Source organism: Lygodium microphyllum, chromosome 8 (genome assembly GCF_053477565.2).
Source record: "Lygodium microphyllum isolate KBCC chromosome 8, Lygodium_microphyllum_v1.1.10, whole genome shotgun sequence".
In the NCBI taxonomy this organism is placed as follows: domain Eukaryota; kingdom Viridiplantae; phylum Streptophyta; class Polypodiopsida; order Schizaeales; family Lygodiaceae; genus Lygodium; species Lygodium microphyllum.
The window spans coordinates 99,727,770-99,740,439 of record NC_141142.1 but is presented as its reverse complement, the minus strand read 5'-3'; the positions used below and the strand labels follow the sequence as shown (position 1 = coordinate 99,740,439).

The window sequence follows — 12,670 nt, the reverse complement described above, 5'->3', positions numbered from 1 at the left end:
AAGGTAGAGTCTAAGATATCTTTGATCAACAAATGTCATAATTTGATGTAGTGGGCCAAATATCTCTTGGAAGAGGCAATGATAGTAGCCCCATATATTGCATTAGCTCAAGAATATATAGTTATGGTTAGAGATCATAGCTTGGATCGCCACATAATCTCGTGGATCTCCATAGCTCTATCAATAGCAATTTATTGGGTGGAGTTGATACTTGTGGCTGAGCATTTGTCTGTGGTGCTATGACTGTGAGGAAGTTTCTAATTGCTTGATGTATTATGTCATCCAAACCCACTTACTGCTTGGGTTCCTTCAATGCATCTTAATGTTCCAAAAGGTAGAGTCCCATTTCATCTTTAGCTGGTGAGTGTCATTACAATGGTCTCATATCTCATACTAAGTATGACATTTGCATATATAGTGCTTTTTTGTCTCCACCTCTTCCATTTGGTATGTCTAATAGCTAGTTAGTTACGTCTCTCTAGAGTACCTCCATGCCCTGCCCCCTTCTCTAATTGAGTGGTTGCCCATTGTTATAGCATCCAAACAAAAATAATGTAAGGTATTTGGTATCTCTTGTTTGCGAGCACTAACTAGCACTTCAAACAAATAATCAATGTGGGTGTGAAATGTAATACATGTAGATGTATCTACATACTACACATGAATATGTATGTAAATACTTATGTATAAAGTTGTTCTACGTAAAGTACGTGACACACATTATGTTGCATATGTGAAGCAGTTCTGGATGCGAACATTGAGCTAGTATTTAGCACTCTGGAATCAATTGTTAGACGTGGGAACATAAAACCAAGCGACTCTGTAGTATGGAATCAATTGTGAGAGTTATCCCTAGTCTAGTATGGAATCCAATATACTAAGTGTTAGGGGTACATCTACATGGTGAGATAAATTCCAAAATTCTCAGAGGCCCGTTTACATCGGAACGCTGTAGGTATTCTTCATCGTCGTCCTCCTGCGTCTGCTGCATCGAGCATTCGTATCAAAGCACAGACGAAGACATGTGGAGATCGATGGCTTTCAGTAGGCAAGCACAACAGGTGAGAGCACTCTGTTAGGGTTTCGGCTGTACGATCTGTTGCGCAGACATGTACATTGACGCTTTCCGAGTCAATGAGAAAGCGTCAATGTACCCCGTTTCACAAGTCTGCGCTGTGACCTACTGTTCCCGCGATTAAGAAATGGAAGTATTTGGCTACTTTCGAGTAAAATTTGCACTGCCCTTTTTGCAGCTTCCGAGAGCAGCTGTCCTTCTCCAACCACATGTTGATCGGCCGATTTTACTAGCCCGCCATTTTGCTGCATCGGCGTCTGCTCCTCCCACCGAAGAGCAAGGTGTTTTTAAATAAAAACGTCTAACTGATTGTGCCTTTCAAAAAATTTCGTCTTGACAGAACGGAAAATGCTGTTCGGTTGTTGTTTATGTACATACATTTGTCGTTCAAGCCTTATGGAGAGACATCATAGTTATTGTTTAAACACATGCACTTGTCCAAGCCTCAAGTTGTATTCTATTACGGAGAGATATCATAGTTATCCAATGTTGCTGTTCTTGGATTCTGGGAGCTTCAACTTAGTGATCTCATGATTGAATTTGTGAGTTGTCTAGCAGAAGAAGCAATCTGAGAAAGAGGTGATTTTTAGAACATGCAATATGGGTGACCCAGAGGTGCTTACTGTCACCAGGAACACATTTGGATCAATGTTATTACCACGGAGTTAAGATCCTTCTGTGATCTTGAATGCTGAAACACTTGGGAGGAGGGGTTCTGTCTGCAGTGTTGAGATTAGGTAAAAGCTGATGCTTCTCCCAACCAGGAGCAAGATGAATCTGCATACTGCCCCAAATAAATATCGTTTAAGGAAAGTCTAGAAATGTAGGCCTGGGATCTTTGACATTGGACTACTGGGCCTTGCTACATGGCAGGATACTTTAAAGGTAATCGGCAACTGGCTTGATTAAGAGCTTAGGGCACACTGAAATTAGAATCAGTCTGAATCCCAAACAAACTTCTTACTTCAGCTCTGAAAATAACAAATTTGAGATATTTAGACCTGTCCTTATATATATATATATATATATATATATATAATATATATATATATATATATATATATATAGATAGATAGATAGATAGATAGATAGATAGATAGATAGATAGATAGATAGATAGATAGATAGATAGATAGATAGATAGAGAGAGAGAGAGAGAGAGAGAGAGAGAGAGAGAGAGAGAGAGAGAGAGAGAGAGAGAGAGAGAGAGAGAGAGAGAGAGAGAGAGAGAGAGAGAGAGAGAGAGAGAGAGAGAGAGAGAGAGAGAGAGACTCACCCTTTCGATAACTTAAAAAATGCAAGGTAACAAATCAACACTAGGATCCTCATTAAGGACAATTACATGGCAAGGGAGTGGTGATCACTGCTAATAATTGAGATTGGAGCAAAACACAGTCCACCACAATGGTTTGAGAAAGAAGGATTGAAAAGAAATTCTTGTACCTTAGCTGGGAACTTGGAGAAGCATAGTAGTCAAGGTGAATTAGCATAGTAGTCAAGGTGAATTAAAGGTTCGTGAAACTTGACCAAGGTAGAGAAGCTTCTTGTGTGTGATCTTGTGCCTCCAAAGAGAGAACACTATCATTGCCTCATCGTTGGACAAAATGTGAACAAAACTACAAAGTCATGTTGAAAAATCAAGGGTTCTTTCTTAGGTAGATCTTCGGTGTCGATATTGATAAAGGTAGAGAAAAAGGCCCAGCCTTGTTGCCATGACATCATGTTCACATGTGAAGAGAACAAAATGTAGTCCTTTGATGAGTGATTGCAATGCACCATGATGCATTGTTGAATACCCCTTTGAAGGGGGTGGGGGGGAGAATCCAAAAACTCATGAATGATGGCCTCTAGGTAGTTGGAAGAAGAGGAAACTTCTCCCAAAAGAGCTAAAGAAGGTAATTGGGACTAGGGTTGTTTGGAAGGGTGTGAAATGTGGTCCTTCAAGTAGGTATCAGAGGGGCCTTGTGTCGTTGAATAGAAGAGGGATGGGCATTACAAATGATCTTCTCGATGTTTGTAGTGGAATTTGTATTTGTGGAGTCATATGAGGAAGTGGGAATGTGCAATTCTTATGGAGCCATAGATGGGTGACATCTTTTTGTCTCTTGATAGAGTAGGTTGCAAAGCCAAAGGTGGCGAATAGCCATTCTCTCTCGATGGAGCAGATTGCAGAGCTTAGGTTGTGGAAGCCACAAACTAGAAAATAGCTAGGAGAAATCTTTGTCACTAATTGTAGCTATCTTGTGGAGGGCTTATTGGCTTGTGAGGTCTTATGGCCTCTAGGTGCTAGAAAGGGCTCAATGTGTATCATAAGCGTCTTTATTGCCTTAAGCATAGAACTCCAATAGGTGATGCAAAATGATCTTTGTCACTTAGTATGGAGAGTTGGCACACAAGATAAACACACAAGTGGTACTCATGACATAGAACCTTGAAGAGGACGGACATTTATAATGCACTTGGCCATTGCCCACATACACGTGCTCATAGATTGGGCAGTTGATGGGAGAGGTGGAGGATGACATGGTTATGGGAGCACGGGAGGAAGGATTGCTTCAAGTGCTCCAGAGGATTGTGTGAGATGCAAGATGCATGTCCTTGTAGTGTACCTTTGACGAGGCAACATTTTCTCCACAAAACACATTGTTTGGCGATGATGGAAAGAGTTAAAACCCTTTCAAAAATGTACTTTGACCGTGAGCACACAGTTGCATAAAGTTTTGGACAATTAAAATGGTCCTAGATGGTTATTTTAATGGTCAAAAAGTGGCTTATAACGATTTGATTGACTTTGTCATTATTTTGAAAACTTGGCCTATTTTGTAAATTTTTTGAAGAGTTTTGGGCTATTTAAAGCTACTCTTGGTTTTCAATATGTCAATTGCAAGGGATCTTCATGGAGATCATCTTGGTAGCATTGAACTATTGCTTCTTCTTCTTCTGTTCGTGTTGAGTTGCTAAGAGTAGCAAACGAGTCCATTTGTGAGTTAGAGTTTGTGCTAGATTGAGGTGAGCTGGAGTGTTTGTGCTTGATCAAAAAGGTTGTTCATGGTGGATTGAAATAGAGTGAATAGCTGTTCATGGTGGATCGAAAAAGGTTGTTCATGGTGGATCAAAAAAGGTTGTTCATGGTGAATCTCTCTTTTATTGGTGTAATAAAGATTTTAGGATCTGTTCTATGACTTGTCAATTGTTGTAGTAGCTATGGTAGCCTTCTCTTCTCTTTGTCTCTATTAGGTCGCACAAGGTTGGAACAACCCTATCTCTCTTTGTCTTCCCTAGCTGAAAAATGTATTTTCCACTTGCACGGGCAAGTTTTGCCAAGTGGCAACCTTCTAATTCCATTTTTCAGCATTATTTGCACTATTAAATTAATTTCAGTATTAAAAGTTTAAAAATTAATTTAATAATTATTTTAGTGCCCAAAAAACTAGTCTTACCAACCAATAATTAAATTGACGAGGTCAATTCATCTCCCAAGTGTTTTCGAGTTTTCTTTACCCCCTCGGATTGGCTTTAAGTATCATTAAATGCTAAATCCCTATTGTTACCAGCTGACACTTATGGCTATTAAAATGTCTTAGGCCAATTTTCGGCACTAGATACCACCTAGTATCTATGTAACATTACTTAAGACAACTTTTGCCTTTGACATCCATTGATTTCCTTGGGTCCTTGGCTCGTAAATATGAAATAATTTGAGTTGCACTTCACATGTGCAACACATACTTAAACATTTGATTAATAATTAATCCAAATGTTACGTAAGGCAAACCAAATTTCACGTCCTTGTGGTAGCCCTCCCCTTTGAAATCTTTGTAGTCGTTCCGGATTGCATTGTTGGATGCATCAAAAGCAAAGTATTGCACCAAAATTTTCACAAGGCATCATTGTCCACAGCTACAAAACCATGCTATTGCCAAACACTGGAAATTACCAGTTAGTATAACATAGCATAAGGCTCCCCAGTAATCTCAAAAGTGTTGCCAATATCATGGGATGCATCCATCACTCATAAGCTCAACTTATTTGGCAAAACCAAACCATAGAATAGCAGAAACTAAGTATAAACCATGGTTGAAACATCAATGGCATCATAACACATACTGCTGTCTATACAATCAACTGAATTCCATTGAAAATCAATGACCATTTATCACAAATCAATATAAGATAAGCAGTTTGTAATGATAAAAAACCAGTGATGCAATGCTGATCATAGCTGATGCTACACCAAGCATAAAGTGATGCAAATGTATAGCTCTAGAGTTGTAGATAATAAACCATACCATATGCATACCAAACGTTGTGATTAGTACATTGAATTGTGATCTCCTGGCAAACATACTGTTAGCTATAGTTTCCTGAATTTATGCTGAATACATTTGAGATCCACTACATCTAGACCTGTCCATCACTAAGTAGCGGAGGTGCTAGCTCCCTCACGAGCATAAGGTAATACTTCGGACCCTTCCTCAGTTAAATGAACTTGACTGAGCTTGGCTCTAATTGGAAAGCATCAAGGTAAAGTTGCAACAGCTAAGGATGGTTTACTAAGTCATCCTCCTCCATTTGTTTGGCATCCATGTTGAATAGTTTTGACTCTTCACCGAATACCATCTGGAAACCTTATCCCTAAATCTTTCACTCCTTATATGCCAATATTTGCTCAGGTACTAATATCTCATCTAGCTCCTTAACTTTGGGTGGAATTTCAGCAGATACATTCTCTAGCACATCACCATGAAAGGCCTTAGTAAGCTCATATGAAAGGCATTGTGTATCTGCCAATCCGAAGGCAATTTCAGCCTATAACATACATCACTGATCCTCTCCAACACTTGGAATGGCTCACAGAATCTCACACTTAGCTTTGGGTATAATCTCTCTTTGCTCTTCATCTTTTTCGACCTTGCCTTTTCAAAACGCAGAAATATATAATCACCCTCTACAAACTGCAAAGCATGTCTATGACTATTAGCTACCCACTTTTGCTTATTTTGCGACCTTTGAAGTGCATACTTAATCTTCTTATAAGTTGCATCCATGCTCTCCACATAGTGATTAGCCTAAATTTTTTTATCCTTTGTGTGCATAATAGGGGGTATTTTCTTATCTCCCTTTACCACTTCAAAAGGAGTCTTATTATGGTATGCAAACTCAACCAATGGCAAATATTGTGCCCATTGTGCTTTGTGGTCTGATATATGGCACTTGAAAAGATCCAAAAGTGTGGAGTTAGCATTGTTATATTGACCATTAATTTTTGGATGGAAGAATGAAGAGAATTTCAGTAGTATCTATAATCTCAAATAGCCCTTTTTTCTTCTTCCTTGGGATAAAATGGGTTTGTTTATTGAACCTGTGTAGTGTTTGACAAGCAATGGAGGTTCAATGTTAGGCAATGGCGATGGCGGAGAGAGAGAGAGAGAGAGAGAGAGAGAGAGAGAGAGAGAGAGAGTGTGTGTGTGTGTGTGTGCGTGTGAGTACTGGTAGTAGAGAGTGATGCACGATGTGTGGTTACGAAAAGATGTACCACTCTTTAGGTTTTTGATAGTTATATGTAAAGGACTAAAGTACAAGTACAAGGATGTGTTCGCAGTTGAGCACGTATAAAAGGCACGGTGGCCCTTTATTCCCAACAACCTTCCACCTAAAGGCAGTGGTCCTGAAGCTCGAGAAAAGAATCAGCTAAGTCTAAGTATGTATAAAGCTGAAATACATATACTATCCAATTCCCATCATCTGTTGGCAATGAACAAAGCACTTTGTTGGAAGTCCCTTCGTGAGAAGTCTACAAGATTATTACCTGTATGTACCTTGACAAGCTCAATGCTTTTGTTGTTAAGTACATCCTTGATAAAGTGATACTTTCATGTGTGTGCTTTGTCTTTGCATGAAAGACGGGATTCCGTGCTAGCATGATAGCACTCTGACTATCATAGTGGAGGATAGGAGTTTCAATAATGCCAAGCTCTCCCACCAGACACGAAAGCCATAAGGCCTTCTTGCATGCCTCAATGGTAGCCATATACTTTGCCTTTGTAGTAGAAAATGCAACACTTTTTTGTAGCTTGGAGATCGAAGAAATTGCTCACTTTGTGAAGGTGAATACATACCCTGAAGTAGACTTTTTGCAATCTGCATGACCAACATAGTTTGCATTGGTAAAGCCAACGATAGATGCCTTTTGCTTTCCAAAGCAGATGCACAAATCCTTTGTGCCCGTAAGATATCTCATGATACCTTTCACTGCTTCCAGGATGTGCCATGTACTTGCTAACCACTCCCACCGCAAATGCTATGTCAGGACGTGTAGCAACCATAGCATAAATCAAGCTATTCACAATTGAAGCATATGGGATCTTGGCCATTTCAACCTTTTCATCATCTGATGTAGGGCTGTTCTGTGCACCAAGTTTCACATATGGAGGTAATGGTACACCAAATGCTTACCCCCCTTTCCCCCCCTTTGTATTGAAACGCTGCAAAATCTTGGATACATACTCGTGCTGTGATAGATAAAGAAGATGTTTTGATCTGTCTTTTGAGTATACACATGCTAAGAATATGATTTGCTTCACCAAGATCCTTCATATCAAAGCTGCTATGTAGGTTTTGCTTCAGTGTGTCTAACCCATGAACATCCCTACCACCAATCAGCATATCATCCACATACAAAATCAATATAATAAGGCTACCATCTGCTGCCTTCTTGGTATACAAGCAGTGATCCACTTGACTTCTTTGAAAACCTTGAGATTGCATGAATGTACTAAACTTATGATACGATTCATGCGGTGCTTGTTTCAGCCCATACAAGCTTTTGTTGAGTTTACATACCATCTTTTCTTACCCCTTAGCCACAAAACCTTTTGGTTGTTGCACATATATGTCCTCATGCAGATTACCATGTAAGAAAGCAATCTTTACATTGATTTGTATGAGTTCCATATCCTCACATGCAACCAAGCCCAACATGGTTCGTAAAGTAGTCATTTTGACTATAGGAGAAAAGATCTCATCAAAGTCAATCCCATGTTCCTACTTGTACCCTTTGGCAACCAGTCGTGCTTTGTACTTTGGTGAGGAACTAGAGGTTACCTTCATTTTGTGAACCCATTTGCATGATAGGATTTTTTGCCCCTTAGGCAAATGCACCAATAGTACCATTTTTCTTTAGAGATTCCATCTTTGACAGCATAGTTTATGCCATTTCTTGTTGTTCTTTTGGTCCATTGCTTCCTTGAAGCATGACGGTTCACCACAATCTATCAACATGACATAATCAGCAACATAATTTGCACCAAGAACAAACCTATATGGTTGTTTGGTATTTCTGGTCGACCTATGGACCCAATGATCAATGTTTGTTGGTTGTTCAGCTTGCAAATCTGCATTATAAGCTTGCTGTTCCAACGTTTCAGCATGCTGTATTGCCTGTTCTTGCTGTTCCAAAGGCACATTTTCTTGCTGAAATTGTGGTATATCATGGGTAACTTCTTGCTAATCAATTTCAACATCATTCCTTGCATTTTTAGGGTCATTTACAGCAAGTATTTGTTGCTGTACAATAGGCACTCTTTGCTGTTCTACAAGTATTTCTTCTTGGAACACAACCCTTTTCACTTCTTCCATCTTTTTGGGCTGTTTATGCATGTGATCTTCTCGGAAGATTACATCATTACTGTGTACAGTTTTCCTTTTTTCGGGATCCCATAACTTACACCCCATTTCTCCCTCATTGCCATATCCTAGGAAAATGCATTTATAGGACTTTGCCTTCAATTTGCTGTGTTGTTCTTTGCATATGTGCATAAATGTCTCATAGCCAAACACTCTCAAGTGTGCATACAAAGGTGGCTTGCCCGACCACACTTCTTTAGGAACTCTCTTTCCCCAAGACTTGTTTGGTGACTAATTTATCAAGTGTACGGTTGTCATAGTAGCCTCTGTCCAAAACCCATGAGGTAATGTAGCATGAGACAGCATGGCACTATTAGAAGTGGATGCAACAATGGAAGCATAAATGTGTGCTAAAATAAATTGCTAAACACAAGACAAAAGAGAAAGGAAAGAAGGAACCCCAAAGAGCACTATACAGATGAGAACTTAGATGTATGCTCAGGAAATGGAATCCATATATCCAATACGAGACAATAGCATACAATAGTGAGTCATTGGTTGTGTGGGCACTGATACCTACTCTATCTCGTAGAAGATCCATCCGTGATGGTGATTGAATGATTGAGGAGGAGGAGCCTAAATAAATAAGACAAAAATATGTCCTCATTATGATTAGGTTGGCCAGCAATAAATGCTAAATATGACCAAAATGAAGACCATAAAAATGGCTAAAATTATCTAAATAATGCCTAGTCCTAAAGCTTGCACATGCTTACCCATGAGTTGACATATATGCTAATACCCTCTCTTAGAGCATGGGTGATTTGATACAACAAAATGGTACAATGATAATGAATCATAAACCATGCAACATAGAACCACCAAGTAGAATCATGGATACCCAAGCAGTGGGTGCGCAAGCCACCACCAAGGTGTCTTGGAGAAAACTTGATGTCGATGTCAATTGTACTAGCACCTAAAAATAGAGAAGATCATAATATATCTCTATGTTTGTCACAATGTCTCCTAGTAGCATACATGAAGATCCTCTCAAAAACGCCTCTGGAATATACGTGACCATGGATTCTCTGTCTTTGGCCAAACTGCCAAAGTGTCCTCTCATGTGAGCTCATGATTAGAACCAATCTCGTTCTTTGTCAGACAGCCCATCATGAACCTGGATGTCAATACCTGTGCTAGGATTTGAATCTGCCAAACTTTGATCGATGCGTTAGGGAAGCCTCTCTTTGGATTTTGTGCGTTTGTATAGATGTATAGATGAGATGCGGTTGCCTCATCTGTCCATCCACTCACGCTCCCTCTTTGGCAGTGGAGAGTTGTGAGGGATGTTGTCATCATCACCACTAGTAAGCAACAAAGGAAGGGGTCATCAAGTCGTCCTTGCGATTCGAAGAAGTTTATCCTTTCTGTGCCTTGGCCTCTCTTTGGCCGGAGGATCAGAGTTTGAGTTTGAGGCAGATGATGACTTGTCGGAGGAGTCCGCATCCCACTTCTTCTTTGTCTCTTGTAGCTTTCTAGAAGTTGCTAACTCTTTGTAGTCCTTTCGTCAATGACTTTCTTTCCACAATGGTAACACTGGGTCTTCAACGTCTTCTTCTTTAAGCCCCTCTCTAAAGCTGCAAAAGCCTCATTGAAACCTCCATAAGATGACCAAAGTCTCCCTTGTAACCGCAAGGACACCTATGCTGAAGTAGCATGGTCATATGTGTAAAATTGATAGAAGTGGATGATGTTTGTGTCCTTAAAGCATTTGCCACTCCATCAAACACCGGAGAGAGTTTAGAGAGTACGAGTTCAATAAGATAAGCCTTTGGAAGTGCAGACTTGATTTGTCGAAGCTGGTCTTGGATCTAGGTCACATGAAGTAGAAAAGATTGGATAATATCTTTAGTCTTGAGCGTAGTTTTTTGGAGCTATTTGTGAAGAGTGACTGCCCTCGTGGGGGAAGGTGCCGCATACATCAATTGCAACTTCTTCCATACTTTAGAAGATGTCCGGCAGGAGGTAGCCGTCCGTAGGACTTTTTTAGAAATACACTGAAGCAAGGCCGAATAGACACGTGTATTGTCCGAATCCCATGTAAGCACTGCTTCCTCATGGTTGTTTTCATTAAAATCATCCGATGTCGGAGTAGGGCGTTGAGGACGGGGAATAGCTCCATATATTAGGTACCATAACCGCTTCTGCACAAACCAAGCTTTCATCACAATACTCAATGTGAGATAGTGAGGTTCATGTAACTTATCATCAGTGGATGTGCCCGGAGGAGCCATCTGTAGAGGATGAGAAGACAAGGAGAGAAAATAAGGTATTTGGAGAGGGAACACTGAAACCAGCCTTCCTTGGATAGGGTGGTAAATAATCTGATTAAGTACTATTTATAGCAATTAACAAATTCACAAAAATGAAATGCACACTTTACCATATAATCTTGGACATTGGACACCTTGTTGGCCCCAAAATTGGCGCCCCTTTCGGTATTTATATAACTTAATTGAAGAAGAAGTTGATGTACAATGGGATTCTCCCAATTCCTTGCGGGATTCCAACTCCCCTTGCTGTCCAAAATGACCAACAAGTCTTCAATGTGATTTCCCCTTGATTTGGGCAATATAGTGGCCTTCACTCGCTTTGATGGAGATGAAAAATGCTCCAAATTCAATGATTTGCTAGTCCCTCCACTTGAACAGGCTAAAAATGGCTTCAGCCTTGTTGAATCCAAGTCTTGGATCTTCCAAATTTTGGCACGCTTCCTGAGGCTACTGCTAAACCCTAATTTCTGCTGTAGATTAGGGTTTATAGCAAAGAAATCTGAAATTTCTCAGCCTCTGGTGATCTCAATGTTGTAAACTTCATAGCAAGGTTTTAGAAAGGCTAAGGGATGAGAGAGAATGCTGATGAGAGAGAAAATTCAGACTTTCTTCGCGAAGAACTGAAGAAAATTTATTATTTACTGCTGTTGTTCTGTCTCAACAGCTTGTAGATGCAAAGAATTGAAGAAAATCAGTCATTTAATGTTGCTGCCCTGTCTAAATAGCTTGTAGAAGCTGTCACCTGTTGTTGATTGGTCTTCTCTTGTCCTTGGCTGCCTCAAAAGGTGCCCCAATGGCTGCAAATCAGACCAGTAGCATCTACTCCCCCTCTCTTACAGGCTGAATACACTAAAAATGCCTCTCTCCAACCTGTAAAGACGTTTTTCAGTTTTGCATGGGCTTTTTTGGCAAGTGACATCCTTCCCAAATGGTTTTTCTAATATTATCCATAATTAAATATTAATTTTCAGTCTCTGAATATGAAAAATTAATCCAATAATTATTTCGGTGCCTTAAAAAATAATTTGAGTGGCCAATAATTAGATTGGCTAGGCAACTTCTATTCGCGAGTGTGACCATCAAATTGGCATTAGGTATCATTAAACGCCACTCCCCTAGTGTCACCTACTCACACTTATGGCCAAATGAATGACCTAGGCCAACAACTGGCACGAGATACCACCAAGTACTAGTGCGGCATAACTTAAAGTAACTTTTGCCTTTGATATCCCGTGATTTGCTCGGGTCTCGAGCTTGTAAATTTACTCTAGCCGTAGTTACACCTCACATGTGTAGCATCTACTTAACCATGTGATTATAAATTAATTCACATGTTAAGCGAGGTTTCAAAAATACATGCTCTCATGACAAACACAATCAAACCACAAGCATAGACTACAGGAAATGAGAGTTCACTTGCAGTATTCACCTAAATTTGGCCAAAACAAGAAGAAAATTGCTGCAAAAATAAGAAAATGTGCCATAAATTGCATGATACGACAAAAACGGCTTGATGATGCAGTCGTCCAACCAGGAGGAGATGCAAAAACACCAAAACGTAGGCTGAACACTGTTGCCAACAGGAGAAAATTGTCACAAACGCAAGTTGGATCAGAAATGCAAGCAATAGAGGGGA

At 39.9% G+C, this 12,670-nt stretch overlaps 1 protein-coding gene across 1 annotated transcript in view; it reads left to right on the top strand.

Moving 5' to 3' along the window:
- Window positions 1-884: 884 nt before the first annotated feature.
- MGP1 (MALE GAMETOPHYTE DEFECTIVE 1) overlaps window positions 885-12,670 on the top strand; it is a 60,970-nt gene continuing 49,184 nt past the window's right edge. The window contains exons 1-2 of the mRNA XM_087683280.1: window positions 885-1,061; window positions 1,254-1,356. Of these exons, the coding sequence (XP_087539406.1) occupies window positions 1,023-1,061; window positions 1,254-1,356 (142 nt within the window). The 5' untranslated portion in view covers window positions 885-1,022. The remainder of the gene's footprint in view (window positions 1,062-1,253; window positions 1,357-12,670) is intronic.